Source organism: Sitophilus oryzae, unplaced genomic scaffold (assembly GCF_002938485.1).
Source record: "Sitophilus oryzae breed Bouriz unplaced genomic scaffold, Soryzae_2.0 scaffold_494_pilon_pilon, whole genome shotgun sequence".
NCBI classification, from domain to species: Eukaryota; Metazoa; Arthropoda; class Insecta; order Coleoptera; family Curculionidae; genus Sitophilus; species Sitophilus oryzae.
In genome coordinates this window covers 1,878,351-1,905,581 of record NW_022147078.1, presented here as the reverse complement: position 1 = coordinate 1,905,581, position 27,231 = coordinate 1,878,351, and the positions used below count along the sequence as shown (strand labels likewise).

Below are 27,231 nucleotides of genomic sequence, written 5' to 3'. Positions count from 1 at the left end.
TTGAAGTAGAGGTACAACAAAACTTTAAAACATCTTTTAATTTCATTATTGTTTACTAAGTGTTTAAATTTTATTAGTATATATTTTTTTATTTTATTAAAGTTTCTGTTCTATTATTATATTAAAACAAAAATCAAGAGAATCTGTTACATATCATGGAAGCAAATATTTTTAAGGTATAAGTTTGTTTTCTTTAAAATCTAAATAATGTAATATACAAAAAAAAGTAATTATAATTATTGAAATAAAATTATTCATGAATGTATTTTTTAAAAGGCTAAAAAATACTCAGCACGTCAAAATTGAGAAAGGTCATGGTAATGTCCACACTAAAATTCACGTAGGTACATTTTTCAAAACACTGAAAACACTATACAGGGTATTTCTAAGTAAGTGTTTGATATTTTACAATGTACCTCAAAAACGAAGCATTTTAGAATAGCGATGTTTATAGGAACTTCTAATATTAAAAATACCTTAAAAACACCCTATAGAATATCGGACACTTTCTTCAGAAATGTCCTGTATAGACTTTTTTGATGCTACGTGAATTTCAAGTACGGAAAATTTAAGATAATGTGGTTTTTGAAGAACCTGATTGTGTTAGAGGCTGTGAGACGTGTTTTTTACCGCCCTGTACAATCCATAGTACTGGGTGGTCACGAAAAGCACGAAAAATAAAAAAAAATCAGTGTAAATAAATAGTCTTTTATTTTTTAGTTATTATTATAAAATAATACGGATATAGCGTATGATCGAGTAAAAAAACGGCGTCGAGTTGGCTCGGAAATGAACATAGATGAAAATATATCCAGATAATTTTACATAATAAAATGACAGCGATCTTCATTTCATAGCCTTCGCGGACGTCGTTTTTTTTTCGATCGTATTGTAGCTGTGTATACTATATCTGCAGCACCTTTTCAGTAAATGTGCCATCTTAACTTAAATGTACGTTTTTTTTGTTAGCTCTGCTGCTGTCATACCAAGTCCGTCTCTGCGTTTTTATCAAACGCAGAAACGGTCTTTGAGAATTTGTACATAATATAAATGTTACTATTTTAGGTATTGTTTAATAAATATACATATTTATTTATTTGTTATTTGTTTTTTTCTCTATTGTTACGCCACTGTCACCGCCGTTCGTCGATGTAGTTCTTTTTTAAGTCCTTGAGAATGTCCCAGAATAGAAGGCAGAATAGTGAGTGAGGTGCCAGTCTCATGTAGTTGGCTACCACCCCTTTATACATGCCACTTAGACCTTCGGTTTTGAAGATTTTCCGAAAACAGTCTGATACGCCACTGTATAGGACGCCCTTCCCATTAGCGTCCACTTCTGTAAATAAATTTAATTAATAATAATATTTATGTACGAAGGGCTGGCAAAGGTTAGTCTCGGGTCGAGATTTCCGTATGTAAGAAGATTACAATGGGCGTTTATAATGTACTGAACAAAGAGAGGACAGTAAACACGTTGCCAAACGTATGAAATAAACCGAAAAACTGCTTTATCATTTATCACTGTATAATAACTTTGTTGTGGCAGAATATAATATACCAGTTGTATATAATAACCTTGTTTATATATTCTTAAAGTTGTTCAACCGACTAGACAAAATGTGCTGCCAACTGGAGGACAAATCGTGAACCTTTCGGGGCGGAGTCAAAAATATCGATTATTTTCGTTATTTTCCTCAGAGTAATGTAATAATATAGCCCCGGGTTTCTGCGAACTTTAATAGTGATCAGCTGATTAAGAAATTTAAACGAAACTTTTATTTTATTGTAAATTGTGGATTATTTTTGCCTGTTATTTTAAAAATTCTAAACCGTATTAACAAAGAAATTATTATTTCGATATGTTGGTACATTATTTATAATTTATGATAATGCTAATTGCTGTTAATTAATATTTAAAAAAAGTTACATACCTAATTTAATTTGATTTAATGCAGGTTTATAAAAGAATTATTTCATTCTTAGATTATTTTATTCTAAATTGAGTGCTTTACGAATTTTACGATATTTTATTTTGAAAACATAAAACATTTTTGATGCCAACTAATTGGCATGGTATTATTGGTATGGGAATTAGCCAAGAAAGAAAAGAATTGGCTATAACTTATTCGAAAAAAATGTAATTTCACATATAAAATGACAACGATCTTCATTTCATAGCCGTTTTTATTCGATAATACGGTAGATTATTAGGAATTAGAGACAAGTTTTAAAATAGCCAAAATTTGTTTTTTTTTCGAAATATCTAGTAAGCCTTGAACTTCTCCGAAAAATCCGAAAGGCGCATATTTATGACCCCACAAAACTGCAATTCTTTCCCCATTTAACCGACTCTCTGTCTCCAGTAGTTTCCGAGATACCCATAGCGAACATCGTAGGAAACTCACCCTGTATAGTATTTAGAAACTAACTATTATTATTATTTGACTAGATTAATTTGATTAATAAGACTCGATTAATTTATTTTAAAATAAATTTGATCAGATTTTTTTTTCGTATATTCTACTACTAGAAAACCAAAATTATATGATAGCGCACTTTTCAATGAAGTTGAAAGAAGATATATTGTATCTATCACAATACTTAATAGAATTACAACTAGAAGAAAAACAAAAAGAAAAAATACCCAAATACCTTCACCTACTACTCATCTACAAAATAAACGAATATAATCTCTTATAAAAACACTACACAACTACTTCTTGTATTTTACACTGAAAAAATTATCAAACTTACTAATTAACCAAACAAAAAGAAAAAATAACTAAGTTATCCCTTCACCTACTACTTAACTACAAAATAATAAACTATAAAAACACTACTAAACTAATTCTGGTATTCTCCACTAAACATTATAATTAAACTTAATAAAATTAATCTAATTTTACACTAAAACCACTACAACTACAAAGAAATAAGAACATTTTTTAAAACTCGAAGAAACAGAACTTCGATACGTCCGACCAGTATAATAGATCAAGCTGACAAAGAATATAAAATAGGTACTTTAAAAATGTGTATTCAGAAAGAAAAAATATCTCGAAAATTATCTGAACAAACAGAAAAGCATCGGCCTCGTCGGCCTTGCGGAATTTGGGGTATTTACAATGGTCGAATTGAATAATTACCAGCTTTTATAGCATATCTAATAGACAAAAAGTATCTGGTCGATTAGTAACCAATTGGCACAGTCTGAAAATTATCGATTTTTATTTTCTCTGTTTTTATTGGTCGCTTCAAAATTCAGAGTAACAAAAAATATTTTTCTGTAGTAAAAGACTGTGAAATACGCCCCGCCATCTGGTGCTTTACATCCATAAACGTCTTAGGTTGAGCTGCTTTAAAAATTCATATACAAGGATTTTACCTACCTTGATTGTATAACCTTGTCGACACAACATCGAAAGGATTAATCATTATGGTTTGAATCAATCCACTAAAAATACTGGCAATCAGAGATGTCAATAGTGTCGACTGTCGCAAGAATTCGTTTTCCCTGAGTTTATCTTTGGTCAGAGCAAAAGTAGTGAGTTGTGACGATGATCCTACCAAGGCTCTCAGCATGGTACCATTCACCCCCCTCCAAAGACCTAGAATCTAAAAAAATAAAAATGAATATAGTGTAAAACTCATAGAGTTGTAAAACTTGTATTGCCCACTGTTAATAGTTATTTTTTATACAAGACGATCAAATGGTATTTTACGATAATGCAATTTTATCGTCGTGTTCAGAAATTATTATTTCAAGGAATTTATTACGAGTAGAAAATTATTATATAAAAATATTGTGCTGAGTTGGCGTTGGTTTCTATCTAATTTAACAAATAAATAAGTCTCTTTATTTGTCAGTTTTGGGTCAATATTTTTTAATTCTCTTTCGTGTCAATTGCTGATTGAATTGGAGCCAGATATGGCTCAAAACGGAATAAGTAAATTACCAACAGATATTCAGCCTGAGGCGACAAACGCCATATCCAAACTAAAAAAATTAAAAAAAAATTACTCCTAGCGCGCGTAAAGAAGTATGACTTCAAAAAATATGCATTCCTTTGAAAGCCCTCAATTTATTTATCTATTAAAGCAAAAACACCTTATTTCAAAAATAAATAGGGGACAATTCAAAATCTGGTCACTTTAAGAAACAAAAACTCAATAACTTACCCCGTGCTGAAGGTAGATGGTTCTCACAGCCTCCAAAGCACCAGAATGGCCATGCTGATGACCTACAGCTATCTGTTTGGCAGCCTGAGACTGAAGCTGCGTCTTTATAAGGAACAGGGGACTCCCGAAAAAGGCTCCCGTGGCACCGGCGAAAGCGCTGGCAACGGCGCTTTTGTAGAATACTGTTTTACCCTCGGAGTTTGTTAGGAAACCCTTCTTTTCCATTGTTTGATATAAACCTTAAAGAATATACAGGGTTAAACATAAACCCTTACCCTTATTTTGTAGATTTTCCCCCTGCAGCGACAATTCTTCTCAATAAATGAGACGTTATTTTAAACACACTATACAGGGTGGCCCAACGAAAACGTTCCGCAAGGCATAACGGCCAGGATAATGTTTTTTTTCAGAAAATTCAAAAACACGTCAATTTTGTTCAAAAATAAATACCCTGGCCGTTACGCCTTGCGGAACGTTTTCGATGGGCCACCCTGTATATTCGTACTACCCTACCTAATCTAACGCAGTTTCGGAGACCGTGCAGCACCATGGCCACTCCCAGTCCCTTCTGTACGCCTCTGAGTCCCTCGTTCTTAACGACGACATAGGCGGCGTGGAAGACATTCCTATAATGTACTGAGTGTTCTCCTTTGGCACGAAGCTCGCCCTGTAGCTGCATTCGTGTTTTTAGGACGTCGAAGGGGTTGCTGAAGATACAGGCACCGCTGGCAGCCAGGCCGCCTATCACAAAGTCCATGCTGAGTATTTTTTGTCTGTGACCTGTATGGAAAAAAAATATCCAAATAAAAATAGAAATCTAGAAGTCTCTCTAACCCAGTGGCGGATACAGAGGCCCCCCTCATAGAGCCCGGGACCCCCAAAAATCTGTAAATTGTGTAAAATATTAGGCTTTTGGGATAAAAATGGCCTCCTAAAAAGCATATTCTACATTGCTTTTTATTTTGGGCCCCCCTAAAATAAATTCCAGCCATATTGACATCAAAGGTCTGTTCGTTTTCCTGTTATTATCGATTCTGAATCGTCCTATAGAACTCTCCAGCGCATGCGCAAATGAAATAATGTCTTCATATTTCCTTCTGCGCATACGCATCACAATTCTAGGACGGTTCAGAATCGATAATAACAGGAAAACGAAAAAAGCTCAAAATCAAATTTCTCATGTCAAAAAACTCCCAGACACCAATTTTCACTCAAATATTGACTTTACTTCGGAAATTATTTGAAAAAAATCGAAATAAAAATGAAACTTCTACACCCTGTATCTCCGAAACTAAGCATATTAGGACATACATTTATACGAACTTTTTTACTTATTTTTATCTGCAGAATATGCTGCCGAAGTTTCCGGAAAACAGTTCCGACCACCCTGTATACGAACATGATTAATTGGGGCAAAATGTTATCAAAAAAGTTTTAAAAATTTCAAGGACTGCTGAGTTTTTTGGAATTTGGAATAACCAGGCTAACCAATGCATTAAAACCCTCCAAATAACCAGGCTAACCAATGCATTAACACCCTCCAGGCTAGCCTAATTAGTTAATGCTTTTGGTAAATCCTAGGTTTAGCGCGCTTATCCTAGGTTTTCCCGCATTTACAGTAACATATACACTGAATAAAACCAATTATAGTCTATAAAATGAATAACTTTGAATTTTGACCGTTATTTTTTACCAACATGGTAAATATAAAATCCATCTGTCAAAAAAGTTACTGATATTCTTTAAATTGAGTGCCTGAACGAATCAGATAGGTAACTCTTTTTACTTTCGTCAAATAGAAAAGGAAAATAATAAAACAAGTGACGGTTCTTCCTCTTCTTGCAAAAATCAACACGAAATGTCATAATTGACAAAAGTAAAATGTCATCAGCTTTTGACACTTCTAAATGTTAGACCAATGCCGTCTCTAATAGAACAGCCACGGAGCGAGATTTATGACGTCACGCTAGTTAGATACTACGGATTAATAAATATGTTGTAGAATACATGGAAAACATAATTATTTCTCGTATTTTTGGTTTGTATTTTAAAAATGATATAGTTGACATGAAGTATACATAATATACAGTTAATAAATACAATATAATATATACCTATTTATAGTAATAAATACTTTGGCAAATAAACTATGAACAATAAAAATGCAGCAAATGTTTTACAATATACAAATAATGAATAGGTGGTACATAAGATAATGGGTAAAATGTAAAATATATTTTAAATTTTGGGGTTTGAAAATCGATCTAATTTAACAAAAAACATTGAATATCGATAGTGATGTATTATTATTTGCAATCACAAAATTTATTTATATATTATAATGTTTACTGCAATTAATAAACTAATATAAACTTGTCAAAAGATGCCACATATTTTTTACATTATTATTCTTAACAAAAACTATCTACATTGACTATGGAGTACGATTTCAGCCATATTGTAAAACATTTGCTGCATTTGTATGGTTTATAGTTTTATCTGACAAAGTATTTATTACTATAAATAGGTATATATATATATATATATATATATATATATATTGTATTTATTAACTGTATATTATGTATATTTCGTGTAAACTATATCATTTTTAAAATACAAACCAAAAATACGAGAAATAATTATGTTTTCCATGTATTCTACAACATATTTATTAATCCGTAGTATCTAACTAGCGTGACGTCATAAATCTCGCTCTGGGGCTGTTCTATTACAGACGGCATTGCGTCAGCATGGCCGCAAGTTGATAACCTAATAAAATTAACACTAGAAAAGCCCGCGGGAACTGTCAAATTCAAAGTTATTCGTTTTACAGACTATATAAAATAATGTAAACACAAGAAAAAGTAAAGAATTCTCAAAAATTCAAATTCAAAGAGAAATGTAAAATAAAACTGACAAAATGCGTTTCAAAATAGTAACTGAGTGTTTTAATTCAATGAGTTTAATAGATTAGTGATACGGGGCATACAGAGTGAATCTTAAATACATATGTGTAAATATATTTATAAGGGTAGTATAGTTCAATGTCTAGAGCCAAATTTTTAAATTCAAACAAATTTTCAAGCGTATCCCGCCATCTTCTAGCAAAAAACAAAACTTTCACACCTACAAAACATTACAGAAATCTATTTAACGAAATTTTCCTCCTTTAATTATCCCATTTCCACTTACCCCCTGTATATTTATTGTACGAGGAAATCAATAACATGAACCAAGCGTCTTCTGCAGAGATCACTAACCTCTCAACTGACTACACGGAACTCCAATAAATAATCAAAATTTGCGCAATATTAGAGGAACGACCTTTAATCTAACGATGACGACAAAATGAAACACGTGCTTTATACTACATTGTCACGGTACTCTTGTATTTTTTTTTCGCGAAAAACATCTTAAAATATCTCGAACTCACCTCTTGTATTTTGCGCACCTCACATCTGTAAAACCATCTTGATTTAAACGTGCCTTACTTATTTTTTAATCCGATTTAATCATATAAACAAATAAAAGCATTACATCAACCATCAAATATTGAAAGCAGATTGTTTTTTCATGTTCAAAAAAAAACTGTGCTTGAAGGACAAACCGCTTTAGGCAGTCTCTCTAGGGAAATTAAAAATAGTTTTAACCTAAATTTCCTCCCTGACCTTCCCCAACGTGAGTTTCCCACGTCACTGGAAAGGAAATGACTGTAGGAAATGCTTTGTTTTCCACACCGCCCACTAAACCACAGCGTTCAAAAATCTATTTTTTGCATCTCACGTTTATTTTATTTACTTATAAGTACTCATTACGCTATATAACCATGAGGGCGTACTTATACAGATTAGAATAAAATTGTCGTTAGGCAAATACTATTATTTGAGTATGGTTAAATAAATTAAATATTTGAATAAGCCGTTTTAAACGGTATCAGATAAGATCAAATAAATTTTCCCTCTGAATCGATGAAACAGACAAAGAAAGACTGATAAATAAGAGAGATAAAGAAATATTTTGTTTGGATGGGGAATTTTTTGTGTTATCGTGTCATCTTGTGAGGATTAGATGAACTAATTTTATTTGTTTATAAAAATCAATAGTAAAGGCACTTTATTTACAGTATTCTGTTAATTTAAACTGGCTGTCAGTTTGGTTATTTTTGTGTAGATGACAGGAGAACAATTATTTTATGTAGTGTATAGAATTGTGTATAGAGGTAGGATAATAAAATTGCGATACAGGGTGTTCCTTAAGTAAGTGCCAATATTTTAGGGAGAGATAGACTTTGGTGAGAGATCTGGGCATACGAAATCTAAACACATCTAGACAAAAAATGTCTATACCTATTAGATATGAAACTTAATAGTAAAATTTTGGGTCAAAGCGCCCCTCCGTGTTCTTAGTAGAGACTACGTTTAACCCAGCGCCTTCGCCTTTTCCGCTGTAAATATTTTTTATGTTTATATTTGATTTCAAAGGATTTAGTTTTAAAGTTACACTGATATATTAGTATATCAGAGTAACTTTAATAAAACATAAGAATATATATATATATTACAGTTTATTAAATATAAATTTTGACTACAAGGTAGAAAGTAAATCACAATATTTGATAAAACTTATAAGTATACCATTTTTACAGTTAATAAATAATAAAACTATTTCTGACTATGATATTTAAAATTTAGATAGATAGAATATTAAAAAACATACCAGACGCAGGCCCAAATTCAATAAAAACCAAAATTTTTCCTGCGAATATCGGGCTTTTTTCACAGAAAAGGTATTTTTTGATTTATCAACAATCATTGTCAAGTTGACAATATACAGGGTGTTTTCTAATTAGTCTAAAAAATTGTGGTGTGATTCCTCATGTGTTCTTAAAACAATTTTTATATAACCATTGGGTCTAAAGTACTTCCTTTCTGATCTACAGGGTGTTAAAAATTTAAAAAAATCGATATTTTGCTTAAAATAAATGGTACACTACTGTTTTTTTAAAGAAAATAAATGTTTTTCTTGACTGGCCATCCTTTTTCAATAAAATTGATCTTTCAAGTTTTTCTTGTTCATCAAACGGTTGCCGAGAAAAAAATAAATATATACTTATTAAGAGCCCGCTTTAAGCCGTTTTCTAACGATTTTTTATTTTTTAGATTAATTAGGAAACACCCTGTATATGCATATCACAGGCAACCAAATAAACTAGTAACCTCTAAAAATTATTTTTCCTACCAATAGCGACATACCGTGTTTTTAGTGAGTACTAAATTATTTTATCAAAATTTCACCATATAAGTTTCCAGGCAATGACCTATGTGGCGGATTCATCTCTCCAAAAAATCCTATATGCTATATTTTTAGTTTATATCTAGATTGAAACATAGTATCAAAAATTGCTATTATAATAAAAAATAAAACACAGAAATGCCTTATAAAGAATTATATTAAACTAAAATTAAACTTCAAATAAAAATTTAAAAAAATAGAAAAATCTACAAGTCTGTCATGTATTCAAGCCTTCCTTTGGTACCCAAATTCGTGATAGCAAACAAACTTCCAGCAGCAGGTTGTTTATCTTTTTCGTCAGACGTTAGAGATCTTCTCGAAGTGGTGACAAATAAAATATCCAAATTTGGGCCACCCCAAATAGCTGACGTGGTGTATTGTGCTGAAAGAGGTATTCTTCTTAGTAGATCTCCTGTTTTTGGGTTGACTTGTATAACTGATCCTCCTCCGTATAGAGCTACCCATAAGTTGTCGTCAATGTCAACAGTCATACCTTAAAAAAAAGGTAAAATATGTTCTGTGTATCATCCACCACGAGTAGCGATAATATATTTGCTCATGTTTTTTTTGCCTGGAAGAATATTAAGAATTTAAATACCTACCATCTGGTACTCCCATTCCTTTGTCTTTGGTACTGAAAACAACTTTCCTATTGCTGATAGTACCATTGTCAGCATTAAAGTCGTACTGGACTACCTCGTAGGTCACGCTGTCAATGTAATAAAATTTGGTGTTGTCTCCGTTCCAGGCTAGTCCATTTCCTATACTGATTTCGGTTATTTCGACTGTAGGTTTTGTTAAATCAGCAGGGTTGAACTTGAATAAGGCTCCTACGTTCAAATCGACCTTCCCATCAAGTGTTTCATAGCCCATTGTACCTAAAAAGGCAATAACTTGACAACCTATCACAAATTTGACCTTAACACACCAGCGGAAGTATCTAGAATACTTAGATATTCCAGTAAAATAGAGTAACATTTCAAGATATAGATAATCAAAAACCTGATTTTTATATTAAGAAATATTTCCACTACATTGACTTATTTCTCTGATAACGAAAAAAATAGATATATTTAAACTTACCAAACCATAATCTACCCTTAACATCAGCTTTGCCATCATTAAACCTATTCTTGGGGTGTTCTTCTTGAACTGTATGAAATGGTTCTGGTTTAGAATCTTTATTGTAAAGTTTCACTCTAGCAACCGTTCTGTTTAAGCCCACTATCACAACATTAGGGTCCTTTTTGGTTAAAATTATTGGAACTAGATCATTTCCTAGAAAAAAAAACACAAACAATTTAGCTTGATTCAAAAATTATTCATTTAAAATAATTTTTGTTTTAATCTGTAAGTTTTCTATCTACTGTTAAGAAGAAACATGGCCATCTTATACGCAGGCTAAGAGCGATCAACTCACTATATAACCATCAATAAATATATTACCAATAGGACCGTTCCCGTTCATTTTCTTGATTTTTGTGAAAGTCAAATATTAAAGCACTTCGGTAAACATAAACACCCAAAATCTCATTCAAATTGAAATAACGGTTTTTAAAATATCTGAAAAAAATGTTTTGATTGATGCCCTCTAAGGGACAAACGAAGCACTTTTGTATAGAGGTAAAAATTGTAGTCAATGAACTTATTTTGATTTGAAAAATACGTAGTAGTACTATATCCATTGACACCCTGTACAGACGAGACTCAGTTACATGTCAGTTTAACTGACAGTCAAAACTGACATGTAAAACGTTTAGTGTAGTCAAAACTTTAAGTAGATCACAGTGTATACTGTACCTGGAAATTCAGCAGCTACTTCTGTAGAGTCATTCGCGTAATCATATGCCAGAATTTTTCCTTGGTGCAAATCCACGAAATACAGCTTTCCAACCCTGGCATCCCACACAGGGCCTTCAGCATGATGTGCTGGTTCAGTAACTTGAATCACTGCTGGATTTTTAAATCTAGAAGCCATAAGGACAACTGACGTACAAGTTATTTGTTGTAGCTTTGCTTAAAGACTAGAATGTGAAGTGGTTGATATATTTTTTTAGTTCTTTTTATCACTTTTGAATGTGATTATTTTATTATCTTGAAAAATAAACCAATAAAACTGTAAAGTACTATAATTTAAATTTGATTTCTTTATTATCTCTAGATCGGATGCATAACGTAAATGATATTTTGTTTAAAATAAAAGGTTTGAACAATATATTTATATTTACCCTTGAACTGTTGTTAAAACAAGGCCAAGCCAAAGAAAGATTCTCATATTTAAAGCTGTTTTGTATGTAGTCACTTTCAAACTGGTTGTCTGTGAATAACTGAGCCATAAGGAATGGCAAATTATGTTTTATATTAACGATTTTGCTCATGTAATACATAAATCTTTCTAGTAGTTTTTTATAGAAAAGAAATAAATTGTAATTGTTTAAATCTCCATAAGAAATATTTATATATAGAAAAAATATGATTGTTTTGTAGTGCTTTAGGTATATTATTGTTAGTATTATTATATTATGTACCTTAATTGGCAAGTTCTACGCTTATGATTCTCTAACGCCATTAGAATGATTATCTTAAGATTTTAGTAACTTAAAAAAATATATTTGGAGTCCCTTATAACGTATTTTTCATGATCTTGTCTTGACAATGTTTGTGTCAAATGATATAATTTAAAAATTCTATAGTTCATATCCTTTGTTCATATCTTTGGTTCATATCAAATAAATATTTAGTCACGTGATTAAGCTTGACCGGAACAGCGTTGCCAGCTTTTACATATTTTCTTGTAATCAAAATATTTTAGGAAACGGAAATAAATTAATTGTAAATATACAGGGTTGTTCACCACATACGACACGGAGTATTGTAGCTAAACGATTAGATTTTTACAAATTGTAAGTTTTGGGTTCGTTGAAGGACTATTACAGCTACAATTTAAAAATATTTTTACAAGATACAGAGTGTCCCAAATAAGTAAAAAACATCATAGTTGTATTTTTTTAAACGGAACACCCTGTATATTATTCTATTTTTGGATTCTACGATTGAAACAAAGGTAAATTTGATTAAGATTTATCACACTTAAACCTTACCGTTTTTGAAATATTTTCAATTTTAAGAAATTGCAGTAAAAATTTTAATGCTTCATTTCTCCAAGAGTATCAAAGTTTTTAATACTAAATATTTACTCAAGATTATTTATTGATCAGATATTGTGTTGCAATAATAAAAATTTTCCTACCTTATACCGAGTGTCCAAAAATTTATATTAAATAATTACTAGCTTTAAACGGCAATAACGTGTTTAAGTTAAATGGAACACCCTGTATATTTTACGTGAATCATATGCACAATTTAATTGTCTATCAAATTTTATTATACCATTTTTTACCTGTCTCTGCAACTTTTCGTAGAAAATGCATTTTCTTATAATTTAGACCTCATTTATCACTATACCCATGGAATATTGACATTTCAGATTTTTTTTAAGCAACATATATGCACAAAATGTACAGGTGGTAAATATTACAAGCCTATTGGTATACCAAAAAAACTATTTAAATCTTTATAAAAGAGTGTACGAATTAAATATACCACCATTATTTCCCACCAAAAATTAGTTAATTACATACTTTTAAATTGTTTTAATTAATAAAGTATTCTAAATAAATGTGGATTTGGCTCAGAAATCAATATAATAATAAATTATGAAAATAAACGTCTCTATTTTTATAAATCAGCATTCGTCAAAAAATTAAATAAAAAATATAAGGCGTTACTTTTTACCACACTGTCTAATACACACACAAAATTCAGTTTTTTAGTATTTGGAGCAATTATTATTAATCAACATAAACAGTCAATTAATGTAGTCTGAATACTGGGATCATATTAATTGGTCCTTTTTAACAAAAATATTTAAACAATTTTTTTAATTTTTTTTATGAAATAAGCGACCTATATCGACAATATTAGTATCTGTACTCCGCTGTAAATACCGCGATTTTGTAAGGGGCCCCTTACAAAATCGCGGTATACTCCTATATAGGTCCAAGAATAAATAATAATTATTCGAATATAAAAAATAATAATTATTCGATATTCTAAAGAAAGAAAATTACCCCTTGATTTAATTTCGTAAATAGAAAAATGCCATTGACAATTACTGGGGCCTAATCATTGATAATTAAGTAAATAACTGCTTTTTTTGTTTGCATACTCTAACTACAAATTGCTTTATAACTACTGAACACATATAGGCCTGTTTGCCAGTTGAATAAAAAATTACTTATTAAGATTTGGAGGCCCCCTGGCAGAAGGGGCCCGGGGCCACCCTGTATATGAAAATATACAGTTTAAACAAAAAAAACACACTATTTATTAAAAACTTTTTTATTTTAATTGGTTTTCAACCCCATCTACTTACAAATTAGACAACAACATCAAAAATAATTCAAAATAACACAGCTGGCATTTACAATAAAAAAAATAGGAATAATAGATAAGATTTGGTTTGAGCTGTAGACAAGAACTAAAAGAAGTTCCTAATCGTATTTAAAATGGCTCCCCAGAATGCTGCTGAAAAAGAGACAAAAATATAAAAATTGTATACAAAAAATTACTGTTCTTAAGCTTAATTCAACATCTCGAAATTAGTGGTTAATAATTTCAATGTAGACATTCAAACCGTCAAAATTAGTGGTAGTCAAAGAATATACCTAGCTAGAAACAGAATGGACTCTGCCATACTCTTTGAATAAGAAGACTAAGGAAGGAGCATAATGCTATCCATGTATTCATGCATGGTGGGCGGAAAAAGCACCATAAAAACTCTCTAGGGTGGGGATCCTTGACAGTTCTGTTTGACGATTCATTTGACACATTTGAATTTGATTTAAAATTTTGTGGATTTGTCAGTCTTTACAGAGCTTATTTTATGTTATTTATTATTTATTCTACTACTGATAGTTGCATAAAGGTAGTAAATCTAGATGGAAATTGTGGCAGCACTTAAATTAACAGTGACACTATCGCGATTTATCGAAAAAGACTCTAAAATAGTTGGTTGTGTAGCGTACGGTAGATCTCGGCAAAAATTGAGTGAAATAATGGAACAACTTTTCGCTAGTAAGTGACTATGTAATATACATACGTGTAGTAAACCGATCATTTATGAAATTCACTTAAATTAACTAAATTATATATTTTTCTTGCATTTTAGCTTTTATTTATTACTTCATGTCATGATGTCAAAGAATTTAGATACGTTAATTTGACTTACCTGCTTCAGTAGCGTATCGGATGTTTGTGGTAATAAATACTTATTATAACTTATCTATTTTTATTAGAATTATATATTTTTATCACAATTTTAATAACTACCAACATTTATTCACAACGTAAAATAAAACAACAAATTATTGAGTCTACCCCACGTCTACCCTACACCATAGTTTTACATTTTTTAAATAAAATTAGAACGACACTGATAAACCGGAATTTAAGTCGGCCATATTTGAGGCCCATCGCGGTGTACCTAAGCTTTTTGATATGCTCCTTCCTTAGTCTTCTTATTCAAAGGCCATACTGAAAAATGGTCCTACAGAAGTGGCGCCATCTATTGAGTAGGGCTTGTTTTAAATGGATCGAAGCGCGGGCTTTTTAAATGAGCGTATTTATTGAATTTTACTCTAAAATAATTAAATTTGATTAGGTATTAAATCTTATTTTTTACGCAAATTCAACAATACTAATAACAAGTATCGTTGTGATGTGTAAAAATAAGATTTAACAGTACAATTTATACAATTATTAAATAAAATTAAAGCCAAACATGTGTAAATAATATTTAAATTTTATTTATAAGTCAAATATTTAAACATCGTTTATTATAATTAAACAAGATCAACGTAATACGCCCAACGTTTTGTAAATGGAGTAAATATAAATTATTATAATAAAACAAAAATCAAAAACTTACATTATAGTTTTGTAGGGGAGTAAAACAAATAGGTATTTAAATAATGGCAACACATATAACAAATTATAGTTTGAAAAACGTTTTGGTAATCATTTGATAATATTATGATGACAACGACAATATTTTTTGAGAATTTGACAATAGTATGACAATGGCCGTTGAAAACTATGGAAACTACAAAAAAATTCTGATTTAACGCCATCTGGCAATAACTAGTAGCAACTTCTTAACCTAAAAATTAATTGCACTACCACCTAGCGCGCGAGGCTGGAACTATTTTATTTGAAATTTCCGTGGAAACGATGGAACCTTGGTGGAACCGCTTTTGCTATTTCACTTTCCCGCCCCTGGTGGTAGTGATTTGCAATTAGTAGAGAAAGTTAACAAACCCCTAACTTTTTCTAGTAATTATACTTCAAAATTAGCGAGAAATGTAATTTTGGCATTTGATTATCATTCGTCAGAGAAATTTTAGTTAGAAATAAATAATAATTTTGTATACTTACGAACATCTTCCTTTTCACTGGTTCTTTGAGGCTGTTGGACTACGTAATTCTGACTGGCTTCCGTGCTTTGAACCAGAGCATTGCTGACTTCGTTTGGAAGAGGCTGAGCGAACAGTTCGTTGGTGTTTATAAGGATCTCAGCCAAAATGTTCTGTATAATTTGGAGATAAAAAGAAAAAATTAACTACAAGTACTTGTTTGGTAGTAGTTGATGAATTTATTCATAGAGAATTACAACTAAATATTTACGAAAAGTATTTAAGTTAACGTAAAGCCAAAAGTTTAATAAAAATATTTCAATAACTTGATGACATTATATGTCTTTACAAGGTTCGTTGTAGCTAAACGATGAGATTTTTACAAATTGTTAAAGTTACAGAGTGTCCCAAATAAATAAAAAAATATCAAAGTTGTATTTTTTTTAGAGTATTGTAAATATTAGCACCCTGTATATTATTACATTTTTAGTTTCTACGATTAAAATAAAGGTAAATTTGATAAATGTTTATTACACTTAAACCTTACCGTTTTTGAAATATTTTCAATTTTGTGAAATTGCAGTCAAAATTTTAAGGCTTCATTTCTCCCAGGGTATCAAAGTTTTTTAATACTAAATATTTACTGAAGTTTATTTATTGATCAGTTATTGTGCTGCAATAATAAAAATTGTACTACCTTATACAGAGTGTCCAAAATTTTATTTTAAATAATTAATATCTTTAAACGGCAATAAGTTGTTTAATTTAAATGGAACACCCTATATATTTTATGAGAATCAGATGCACAATTTAATTGTCTATCAAATTGTATTATACCGTTTTTTACCTATCTCTTCAAGATTCCGTAGAAAATGCATTTTCTTGTAATTTAGAACTCATTTATCAATATACCCATGGAATACTGACTTTTTATATTATTTTTAAAGATGTACCAAATTTTTAAAGAGTATAGATACTAATATTGTCGATATTGTTTTTTATTTCATTAAAAATTAAAAAGAAACTGTTTAAATATTTGTTAAAGAGGACCAATTAATATGATTCCAGGATTCAAACTACATTAATTGACTGTTTGCGTTGATTAATAATAATTACTCCAAATACTAAAAAACTGAATTTTGTATATGTATTAGACAGTGTGGTAAAAAGTAACACCTTAAAAATGATATTTCATTTTTTGACAAATGCTTATTTATAACAACAAAGATATTCGTTTTCATAACTTATTATTATATTGATTTTTGATTCAAATCCACATTTATTTAGAATAATTTATTAACGAACATAATTAAGTATGTAATTAATTAGTATTTGGGCGGAAATAATGGTGGTATATTTAATGAATGGTATACTCTTTTATAAAGATTTAAATAGTTTTCTTTTTGCATACAAATGGGCTAGTAATATTATCATTTTGCTAAAAACGATAATATTACTAGCCTGTACATTTTGTTGTACATTTGTTGCTTTAAAAACAATCTAAAATGCCAATATTCCATGGGTATATTGATAAATGAGGTCTAAATTATAAGAAAATGCATTTTATACGAAAACTTGAAGGGATAGGTAAAAAGTGGCGTAATACAATTTGATAGACAATTAAATTGTGCATCTGATTCTCGTAAAATATACGGGGTGTTCCATTTAAATTAAACAAGTTATTGCCGTTTAAAGCTAATAATTATTTAAAATAAATTTTTAGACACTCTGTATAAGGTAGTATTATTTTTATTATTGCAACACAATAACTGATCAGTAAATAAACTTCAGTAAATATTTAGTATTAAAAACTTTGATACCCTTGAGAAATGAAGCCTTAAAATTAATACTGCAATTTCACAAAATTGAAAATATTTCAAAAACGGTAAGGTTTAAGTATAATAAATCTTAATCAAATTTACCTTTATTTTAATCGTAGAAACTAAAAATGTAATAATATACAGGGTGTTCCATTTAAAAAAATACAACTTTGATATTTTTTACTTATTTGGGACACTCTGTATCTTGTAAAATTATTTTTAAATTGTACCTCTAATAGTCCTTCATCGAACCCGAAACTTACAATTTGTAAAAATCTCATCGTTTAGCTACAATACTCCGTGTCGTATGTGGTGAACAACCCTGTATAATAATATCGCCATATTGTTTTTTCTCATGCAGACATAAATGTGAGAAAATTTTATCCAGTGTGTATGTTAATAGAAATTCATGCTTTGCTTTATCATCACCATTACAAATGATTAATTCGACGCGAACGAAGTCGCTGGTAGACGCTAGTAATTTAATTATTTTATTTTTATTTTATTAATTGTAATTAATAAAATTGCGTTTATCTCATGAAGGAGGCCGAATTCGACAAAATATCAAGAGATAACTTTTAATTGGCATTAAACGGCCTACAAAATTTTGATATAAAAAGAAGAAAGTCAGTGGCGCACATGTTTTTTTTTGAAAAATATTCTAGTGATAACCCATCATACAGTTCATGATGAATTTAGCGACACTTTTTAAACATGTACTACTGTAGTACTTATAATAACTTTTACCCTGAAAATTTCGTTCGAATCTCTAAAAGTACTTGGAAGAAAATTATAATAAATCAAAAGATTATTATGACTTTAACACCCTGTAGCTACGAAACAAAGCAGAATCGGACCTATGTTGATTTGAAAAATAAATCTAATTTCTACGTGTGTAAGAAGACACGTGTTTTTTAAAACACCCTGTATATACGTCAATTCCTTCTCAAATAAAGAAATACGTGAATAGCATTATACACCTTCTTTAATCGTTTTATTCACAGGTTTGTAGACCTCATTCTCTCACACAATACCCAATTCGTTCAATCACACCAACCATTTGTGACACATATCTCCCACACTTAAAAACTTACTGCCCTTCGTGCATTGTCCACCAGGTCCACAAAATGGGCCGGTGATCCTTTGGTCCTCAAATTCGTCACTCCAAACACGCTGCCAGCTGCGTTTGAGGTTTTTCGTTCACTGTCTGTGAGACCTCTTCTGGATGTGGTGACGAAGAGGATGTCCAAGTTTGGACCACCAAACATCACGGAGGTTACATCCCTGGCAGGGATGGGTACTACCTAAGAAAGGATAGTGATGTTTAGACTACTTTAGACCCTATTTTGTATACTATACAGGGTGATGCGAACTGTATTCCGGAAAGTTCGGCAGCATATTCTGCAGATAAAAATAAATTTTTCTGCGAAAATATTGTTACGTTTTTCGTCGGTTCCGTGTGGATAGAAAGTCACAATTTATTTAAACACTATTTATTTAACACTAATTAACAAAAAAAACAATAACGATAAAAGACTTAAAGAACTATTTACAAACGATTTATAACTAAGAATTTATTTTGAATTTTAGCGCGTCAACTGTACTCGTCTATTTATAACTGCCCTCTATAGGCTCCAGCCGCCGGCTTTTATACCCACAGCTAAAGATTTCTAGAATAGTCCATAGATCGTTAGGTGCATAGAGAAGGTTTCGATTGTTCTCGTATGTACTACTCTATTTTTCTCGACCGTTCGAATGAATCATTACGGTATCTATTCTTTAATGCGATGTTAAGGTCATCTGAGGGCGGGACATATAGTTAGGTTAGGTCGAGTCCACACGCAGGGTTCGGAAAACTACATGTTACTTTTAAAAACTACATAAACTACATTACATGTAGTTAATGTAGTTTATGTAGAGGGTGTAGTTTATGTAACCTATGTATGTAACTTTCAAATATCATAGGTTTGAGGTGAGGTTATAATAAGTTGAAGCTTTAAAAACTCATACTGTATTTAAGAAAACAGAAGTAATATGACTTTAAATATAATATTTACATCATATTATCTCTATTTCATCTCATACAAAGGAAAATTGTTCATAATATCAATACATAGTTTATTAACGTAGTTTTCATGTAGTTAATGAACGGAAAAAGACGTAGTTTTTGAAGAAAAACTACACGTAGTTAATCAGGTAAATTACGTCTTAATTAACTACTTCCGAACCCTGTCACACGGGTCCTCAACAATATGATGAAAAAATAGTTTCTGTTGAACTTTTGGTACAAAAACATTTCAAATTTATCATCAACATGTTTAATTTATGTCAATGATGACAGCTATTGATAATTTCGATTCCAAATATCTCGGGAACCATTACTCGTAGCGATTTTTACCAAGAGACCTTTTTTACGTAAAAAATATCGTAAATGTATTTTTTCTTACTCAGTAGTTTTATACAGGTACGAACAAAAAGTTATTACTCTTCAAACCAGTTAAAAAAATATGTAGGTGACGCCCTCTACAAGTAGGAGTCATATTGACATCAAAATCAAATTTCTCATGTCAAAAACCTCCCAGTCACCAATTTTCATCCAAATATTGACGTTATTTCACAAATTATTTGAAAAAAATCGAAATAAAAATGAAACTTCTACACCCTGTATCTCCGAAACTAAGCATTTTAGTACATACATTTCGAACTTTTTACTTTTATCCACAGAATATGCTGCCAAAGTTTCCGGAATACAATTCGGACCACCCTGTATATAGAACTAACCTATGTAAAACCGTCTCAGGTACTGGCTTTTGTCAAAGCCCTCAGATGGAGAAAATAACGTAAGAAAAACAGATGTTTCAATACAAAATATACACGGTGTTTCAAAAATATTCACCTGTAGAAGTTGTCCCGTCACTGGATTGACTTTGATGATAGATCCTCCGCCGAACAAAGCTATCCACAGATTATCATCGTTGTCTATGGTCATGCCATCTGGTGAGCCTGTGACTGAAGGGAATTTCTCTATGTCAACTGACACACGGGGATTGGAAATGTCACCCTTTTCATCATCATAATCGTATTCCATGACCTGAAATTATAATAGTATATTTTAAATAAATTATAATAAAATATAATCACTAAAAAATGTATTTAAATAATATAAAAATGAACTGAAATATCTCTAAAATTTTTAAAACACATACCTTTTTAGATGGAGTGTCAATGTAATACATTTTATTATTAGCCTTGTTCCATGTAAGTCCATTGCTGATATTGACAGGTGCAATCTCTATTTTGGGGCTTAAAAATGTGTCCTTGGTAATCTTGTACAGAGCTCCTTGATTGGGTGCCAGTTGACGAGTTTGGGGATTTTCAAAACCCATAGTTCCTTAAGAAAGTTACTATGTAATATAAAATTACATATTTGTTGTTCTATGGTACTTACCGACCCATAATCTTCCTTGTTTGTCAGCCTTACCATCGTTGAATCTGCTCTGTGGAAACTGTGGTGCTACTGTAGTTAGAACCTACAATTAAATACATAATTAATTCCATAGTGCCTTACAAATAATTACTTTAAAATAGATATGATCATTCATGATGATAATTACTACTTTCAACTTACGCGTTTCGACTTGACGTCATTCTGTCCATCCCACTCAATTGCCATTAAGGATCTGTCCAAGCCTAGCACCAAAATATTCTCGTTCTTTTTGGCTGGTATCACTGAACTGACATCTCCTTTCAACGTGACAAAACTGACCTTCTTGGAATCGTAATTGTAGCTGAGAACCCTGCCGGCATGTATGTCCACGAAATATAGCAGATTCTTCCTACCTTAAAGAAATTGTAGTCTAAATACCATTAGTTAGTACGCCACTGGAAGAAAATCTATAAATCTTGGAGAATAAAATAAACAAAAAACTAAACTAACTAAACTAAAGAAAAGAAATAATAATCTGTCATACCATCCCACATAGGTCCTTCGCCGTGATCCACTGGTTGAGTGACTTGGAACACTGCTGGCGAGTCAAAATTTGGCAGCTCGTTTTTGGTCGCATCTTGAGACATAACACTAGCATTAAAAAACAATAGCCAAAATAAAATGACCGTCAAAATAACAAAATTTAAAGAAAAAAAAAATATTATTAGATGATTTCATTAAACCTAACAGACCTAACTAACCTAACCTTGCAGAGCTTCAGCATTTATCATAAAATAGCGAACAATTTGTTACAAAACCATATAAATTATATATAACTGTAATCACAAAACATCAATCTATTTCCGTATTGTAACGGAATTTTAAATTATGTCTTTATTTTCGAAAAAATTTAGTCCAAACATAAGGAATATTTTGTTGATGTTTGACCAAAAAAAATCTTAAAAATATAGAAGTTGTCTAAATCCGTATATGCTACAATACGGATATAGTATAATTCCCTATCTTTAATTTCCTTCTTCATTTGTGTAAAAATACCTAGCCATTTTTACATAAAACGTTTAGTTTTTGGGAAGTTCGTTACTTTACTGCTAGCTGTTTTTAATTCGTTAATTTGTGATTGTAGAGGTTCAGGACTATTGGTTCGGTTTGGACCCAAATTATCCCTGAAATTATTTTCACTAATTTTAAACACACCCTGTATAAATAACTAAAACGTTAATTTATATTAAAAACTGTGTTTTAAAATTAAACTACACAGCTGAAGTAATTTCATTATGTTCTTTGTGATTGATATTATTAATTTTTTATGAGTATGCCAGAAAAAAAATTGGACCAGTTTGTATACGTACAGCGAACGTGATCAAATAAAATCATTTTTTTTTTCTTGTTTCCTTGTTTCTCGGCTTCTTGCAAAGCAAAAGAAAGCAAGTTTAAAGGTTACACTCCTTTTTTATTAACGCTTTAATGCTTCAGGACACGAAATCCAATCTAGATTTTGTTGCAAAATAATTGAAATATATCTCGATTTGTTCTTTAGAAATTCGGTTCATGTGTCACTTAATTTCGTATGTTTTATTTTGAACCCGCTTTAAAACAGTACCTACATGGTGAGCCAGAAGGCAGAGTTTCAAAAAGAAACTCCAATCCAAACCATCCGAACCAAAAAAAGACTCATTTTCAAAGTAAAATAACTATATTTTGGACTTATTTGAAAAACGGAATAAAGAAAATACATTTCTTAGATCTACCAGCCCTGTGGAAATATGTACATTTATTTAAGACACGCCCAATACATTTTAAAACCAATTTTTATAAAAAAAAATTAAATTTCTTAAACATCCTATTGGATGGGCTGATTCATATCATTAAACTAAACTTATATCTTCCTTCATACATGCCTCTGACTATTATGTAATATATTTTAAGTATTAATCACCCTGTATATATTCATTTATACTCGACAGTATCTTCAGAAAAGATATACATATTTCAAAATTCTGTCTGTAAAATGTCTGTATTCGTTTTTTCTTATTCCTTATTTTAGATTCTGATGATGAAACCGAATCGTCTCGAAACAGTGACCATAGAAAATTTGGTTAATACCTTTATTTGTTAATAAATTTAGGTATAATCATATTATTAATACTAATTTTTTCTTTGAAATTATTAAATTCGATTTAATAAGTTTATAGAATGCTAAAAAAATGGTATACCTAGTTATATTTAATTGTATAGCCAAATTCGAATAAAATATAAATAAAATATATAGTGCAATACTGTACCTAATTAGTAAGTTCTGTTAAAATTTGTTTTAACAAATTTTGTATAGGGTATTTCGCTAAATATTTTGAAATTGTTGTAATTGGATTTGTTCTAATTTGGTAGATATTTGGCAGCGGTTCTTTAAAAATAAAATAATGATTTCAAAATAAAAATTCTAAAATTGTAAACTATTTATTTAATTTTGTACTACATTCTGATGATTTAATTTAATTTTTCAAATTGTTCAAACATTACAATCCTGTTTGTATTTTTACAGTTCCTGTATTTAGGTTTATATTATATAAACAAAAAAAAACACTGCAGACATACACCAAAAAGACTGTCATGATAAAGAATGTCAAAAATGTATAGTTTAAATAATTTAGTTGTGATACAGAGGGTTATCCCAAATCCGAGCCTCATCGTTCCATTAATTGGGATCTCCCTGCGTACAGGGTGTCCCATTTTCTTGTATTTTATGGGTTTTCTCGTTTATGAATAGAGATACAAAGATGCGGCTTTTACAACATTGTGATACTTTTTTATGAAACTAAGATGCTACACAAAGATTTGTCCTAGCCTTTTTAGTTCATGAAATACCGGATTAATTTGAACATGTTGCAATTTTTTACGCCCCTTGTATCTTGGATATCTTATAACTTGCTGAATCCTTTAGAGTTTTTTACATAGAATCCAGTGGCGTAACATGATTTTCGCTGGGAGATGTGATTTTCGAAATATAACTCAAACTTATTTTTTTTCAAGACGATTATATTTTTATTTTATTTGCACATTGAAATGAAATATACTCTATACTACTGGAAACCAAACTAACTACAGATTCTGGAAGTAATCTGTAAAACACATGAAAATGGGACACTCTCTATTCGAAGCTTTTAAATGGAATCGCCCTTTTCTATAGGAGATAGACAAAAACTAATATCGGTGTCTGGAGCTTAATTTTTGTCAAAAACATGATGGTGAAAACCGCATATCGATATCTGTTACCGTTTCGGAGTTACGGGGTGTTTTTCAAAAATATGCATTTTTAACAAATCGCTGTAACTTTTATGCTATGGAAAATTTTGTATTTTTATGAAAACTTTTCCAAAGTACTTTTTTACGTAAAATTTAATGGTTTAAGTATAATTTTTTTAAAATTAATAATTTAAGAGTTATCAACAAAAAATTTGATTTTTTATATGGGACAGCCTGTATATTTTTAGTTTATTGAAAAGAATTTAAAATTACCTTTCCAAAAATATGACACACATGATATTTTGCTCGATTCCTCTTCGAGATATAGAGTATATAAAAATTTGCCCGCTTTAAATAAGTAGGCTTTGAACGGCACCGGCTGTAATGCAAAAAATGTGAGCTGTGAGCATCAATTAAAACGAAAATAATATTTGCTATGAGAGATGCAGAATTTTATAACAATTTAAAATATATTTAACCAACATCAACACATTTAAACTATATCTAATAACAATAAAAATAAATAGCAAACCAAGACATGAGATTTTGCTATAGGTGTTCAACATATCAACCGTCTTCTGTTATGGACAGACGGGGCAGTTTTTGAACATTTTTCGCGGAATTCATTAACTCAGTGGGGGTGAAAGATACCCTCTCATAACTGCTAAGTATTTTTAATTCTTGTCTAGATTATACCGAAGAATAAGGAACCTTTATTCTTCCGCAAATATATCCATATAGGATTAGATCCATGGGCACTAAGTCAGGCGGCCTCGACGGCCAACGGCTGGGATCTTGGTTGGCTATTCAATTATTCTTGAAATTGGCTGCAAAAATTTGCTGATAACTTCAGCGTTCAGAGCCGGTGCGTCGTCTTGCTGGAAAAATATGTTTTCGAGTTCCATTAGAGGTATATCATCAATAAGGGGTCCAAAGCCTACTAGTTAAAAGTGGCGAACTTTTAAAAATTCTGTATTTCGAAGGGGATTATAACAAAATATCAAGTGTGCTATATTTTTGGAAAGGTAATTTTAAATTATTTTCAGTTAATGAAAAATATAGAGGGTGTCCCAAATAAAAAATCAATTTTTCTGTTGATAACTCTTAAATTATTAATTTTAAAAAAATTATACTTATACCATTAAATTCTACGTAAAAAAGGTGCTTTGGAAATGTTTTCATAGAAATACAAAATTTTCCATAGCAAAAAAGTTACAGCGATTTGTTAAAAATGCACATTTTTGAAAAACACCCCGTAACTCCGAAACGGTAACAGATATCGATATGCGGTTTTCACCATCATGTTTTTGATGAAAATTGAGCTCCAGACACCGATATTAGTTTTCGTCAATCTCCTATAGAAAAGGGTGGTTCGATTTAAAAGCGTCGAATTTGACCCACCCTGTACATGATTTATAATATATAGTTTTTAAATACGAACCTATGACTAAAGAATATAACTAAAATAACTAGAGACCACATAACTGGGTATTGCAGTACTACGATGCACTTTCCGAATTTTTTCATTGCACTAGATTAAACAAATCAACCGTATATATCGGAATTCGAAACAAAACTGGCGTTGGTAAAGACAGTCGCTGACATTTTGTTAGTAATTATTTCCACAGGCGACTACTCAACGCTTGGTTAGTCCGACCGTAGTTTTTTTCTTACATAAGTTAAAAAAATACAATATTTAAACAAAAGAACGTGCGGTGAGTTTCTTTTGGTAATGTATAATGTACCTTCGTTTTGGGTTCAGTGCCTGCTGCAAAATTCTGGGTACATTATTGCTACATAAAACAGATAAACTATAAAAAATGCAAGTACCATATGTAAAATTATTAGTTCAGTCATTGGGGATCAAAAAAAAGGCCTGCTTGGAAAAAAAAAGTTTTGAAACTTTGCAGGTTTATAGGTTTTGGGGTCCCTAACTAAAATCCATAAAATGGACATTTCCAGACTTGCCGCCGGCGCCTCCATCTTGCCAAGATGGCGCCCAAAATCGGTATTTTGTAAATATCTCGAAAACTATGCGTTTTTTGCAAAAATTTGAAGAGAGCAAAATTAAAGAGAATAAAATTTCCTATAAAATGGTTATATGAAAATTATCGCTAAAGTCAACTGTTTAGGCACAAAATCCCTGGAAATTTTACAATTTTGTGTAAAGTATGATATACATACTCTAGTCGATTTTCCGAAATCAAATGTCGATTAGTGTTCACTAAAACTAGTTTTAGTTAAGTTTCTTCAATTTTGTCATGAAACAGTGGCGTATCATTAATTCGCTCTTTAATTTATGAATAATTAATTGTCGTGCTGGACAGCATTCATTGCGAACTTACCACCAGGTTCAGCAGTGGTCTGGTTGTACCAAAGAAGAATGGGATTGGAAGAAAACAAAAACAGGCATTACTATCGAGTCACAACGTTGAAAGATCCAGCTCCAAAATCCCTAGTGGCATTTTTATCCTGTAAATGCAAAACCAACAACTATGGTAGAGCCTGCGGATGCAGAAAAGCAGGATTAAAATGTTCAAAGATTTGTGCATACTGCAATGGGAAATCCTGTGACAACGTCACTGAAGTGTGACTCGACGAATCCGATAAAGAGTTGAACTTGTCTGTAGATATCCCTCTGGCGGCTGAAGATGAAGAGTTGGACGTTTTGAGAGACCACCCTGATGAGCCCAGCACAGCAGACACGATCGACTTTGACATCAATGAGCCAGATCCGTCGGGCTTGTGCAGATTATTTAAAGTTTTTAATTTAGTA

The 27,231-nt window shown here is 31.0% G+C and overlaps 3 protein-coding genes across 8 annotated transcripts; all 3 read right to left on the bottom strand.

Annotated features, from left to right (window-relative positions):
- Positions 1 to 688: 688 nt before the first annotated feature.
- On the bottom strand, positions 689 to 8,033 carry LOC115886580 (solute carrier family 25 member 35-like). Of its 2 annotated transcripts, none has more exons than XM_030905813.1 (5): positions 7,616 to 8,033; positions 4,693 to 4,959; positions 4,180 to 4,418; positions 3,390 to 3,615; positions 689 to 1,336 (listed from the first exon to the last, which is right to left on the bottom strand). In XM_030905813.1, the coding sequence occupies exons 2-5, from the start codon at positions 4,934 to 4,936 to the stop codon at positions 1,134 to 1,136; spliced, it is 912 nt and encodes a 303-aa protein (XP_030761673.1). In that variant the 5' UTR covers positions 4,937 to 4,959; positions 7,616 to 8,033; the 3' UTR covers positions 689 to 1,133. The 2 variants fall into 2 exon arrangements, with proteins under 2 accessions (XP_030761673.1, XP_030761672.1); XM_030905812.1 differs by lacking the exon at positions 7,616 to 8,033 and adding an exon at positions 7,375 to 7,593.
- A 1,580-nt stretch (positions 8,034 to 9,613) lies between these two features.
- Positions 9,614 to 12,138, bottom strand: LOC115886649 (regucalcin-like). Of its 3 annotated transcripts, XM_030905895.1 has the most exons (6): positions 12,003 to 12,125; positions 11,703 to 11,801; positions 11,275 to 11,441; positions 10,558 to 10,752; positions 10,077 to 10,352; positions 9,614 to 9,967 (listed from the first exon to the last, which is right to left on the bottom strand). In XM_030905895.1, exons 1-6 carry the CDS (start codon positions 12,041 to 12,043, stop codon positions 9,681 to 9,683), a joined length of 1,065 nt encoding a protein of 354 aa, XP_030761755.1. In that variant the 5' UTR covers positions 12,044 to 12,125; the 3' UTR covers positions 9,614 to 9,680. The 3 variants fall into 3 exon arrangements, with proteins under 3 accessions (XP_030761755.1, XP_030761756.1, XP_030761757.1); XM_030905896.1 differs by lacking the exon at positions 11,703 to 11,801 and having other exon boundaries at positions 12,003 to 12,138; XM_030905897.1 differs by lacking the exon at positions 12,003 to 12,125 and having other exon boundaries at positions 11,275 to 11,498; positions 11,703 to 11,791.
- A 1,755-nt stretch (positions 12,139 to 13,893) lies between these two features.
- LOC115886605 (regucalcin-like) lies at positions 13,894 to 26,031 on the bottom strand. Of its 3 annotated transcripts, none has more exons than XM_030905841.1 (9): positions 25,897 to 26,031; positions 21,739 to 21,845; positions 21,396 to 21,607; positions 21,216 to 21,297; positions 20,974 to 21,158; positions 20,664 to 20,858; positions 18,862 to 19,071; positions 15,970 to 16,120; positions 13,894 to 14,061 (listed from the first exon to the last, which is right to left on the bottom strand). In XM_030905841.1, exons 1-9 carry the CDS (start codon positions 25,980 to 25,982, stop codon positions 14,015 to 14,017), a joined length of 1,275 nt encoding a protein of 424 aa, XP_030761701.1. In that variant the 5' UTR covers positions 25,983 to 26,031; the 3' UTR covers positions 13,894 to 14,014. The 3 variants fall into 3 exon arrangements, with proteins under 3 accessions (XP_030761701.1, XP_030761703.1, XP_030761702.1); XM_030905843.1 differs by having other exon boundaries at positions 13,894 to 14,058; XM_030905842.1 differs by having other exon boundaries at positions 18,865 to 19,071.
- Between the last annotated feature and the right edge of the window lie 1,200 nt (positions 26,032 to 27,231).

Bases quoted from the DNA above. Each gene is read 5' to 3' on its own strand.
- LOC115886580 (XM_030905812.1), bottom strand. From the start codon at position 7,411: ATGTTATTGATTTCCTCGTACAATAAATATACAGGGG. The intron at 4,960-7,374 runs GTAAGTGGAAAT...TTTTCCATACAG, and splicing joins GTACAATAAATATACAGGGG to GTCACAGACAAAAAATACTC. The intron at 3,616-4,179 runs GTAAGTTATTGA...TTATTTTTTTAG, and splicing joins CCATCTACCTTCAGCACGGG to ATTCTAGGTCTTTGGAGGGG.
- LOC115886649 (XM_030905895.1), bottom strand. From the start codon at position 12,043: ATGGCGTTAGAGAATCATAAGCGTAGAACTTGCCAATTAAG. The intron at 11,802-12,002 runs GTACATAATATA...CTTATGGCTCAG, and splicing joins CGTAGAACTTGCCAATTAAG to TTATTCACAGACAACCAGTT. The intron at 9,968-10,076 runs GTAGGTATTTAA...CTTTTTTTTAAG, and splicing joins AGGAATGGGAGTACCAGATG to GTATGACTGTTGACATTGAC.
- LOC115886605 (XM_030905841.1), bottom strand. From the start codon at position 25,982: ATGAAAAAATTCGGAAAGTGCATCGTAGTACTGCAATACCCAGTTATG. The intron at 21,159-21,215 runs GTAAGTACCATA...AACTTTCTTAAG, and splicing joins ACAAGGAAGATTATGGGTCG to GAACTATGGGTTTTGAAAAT. The intron at 16,121-18,861 runs GTAAGTTTTTAA...CAAATTATACAG, and splicing joins TGGACAATGCACGAAGGGCA to AACATTTTGGCTGAGATCCT.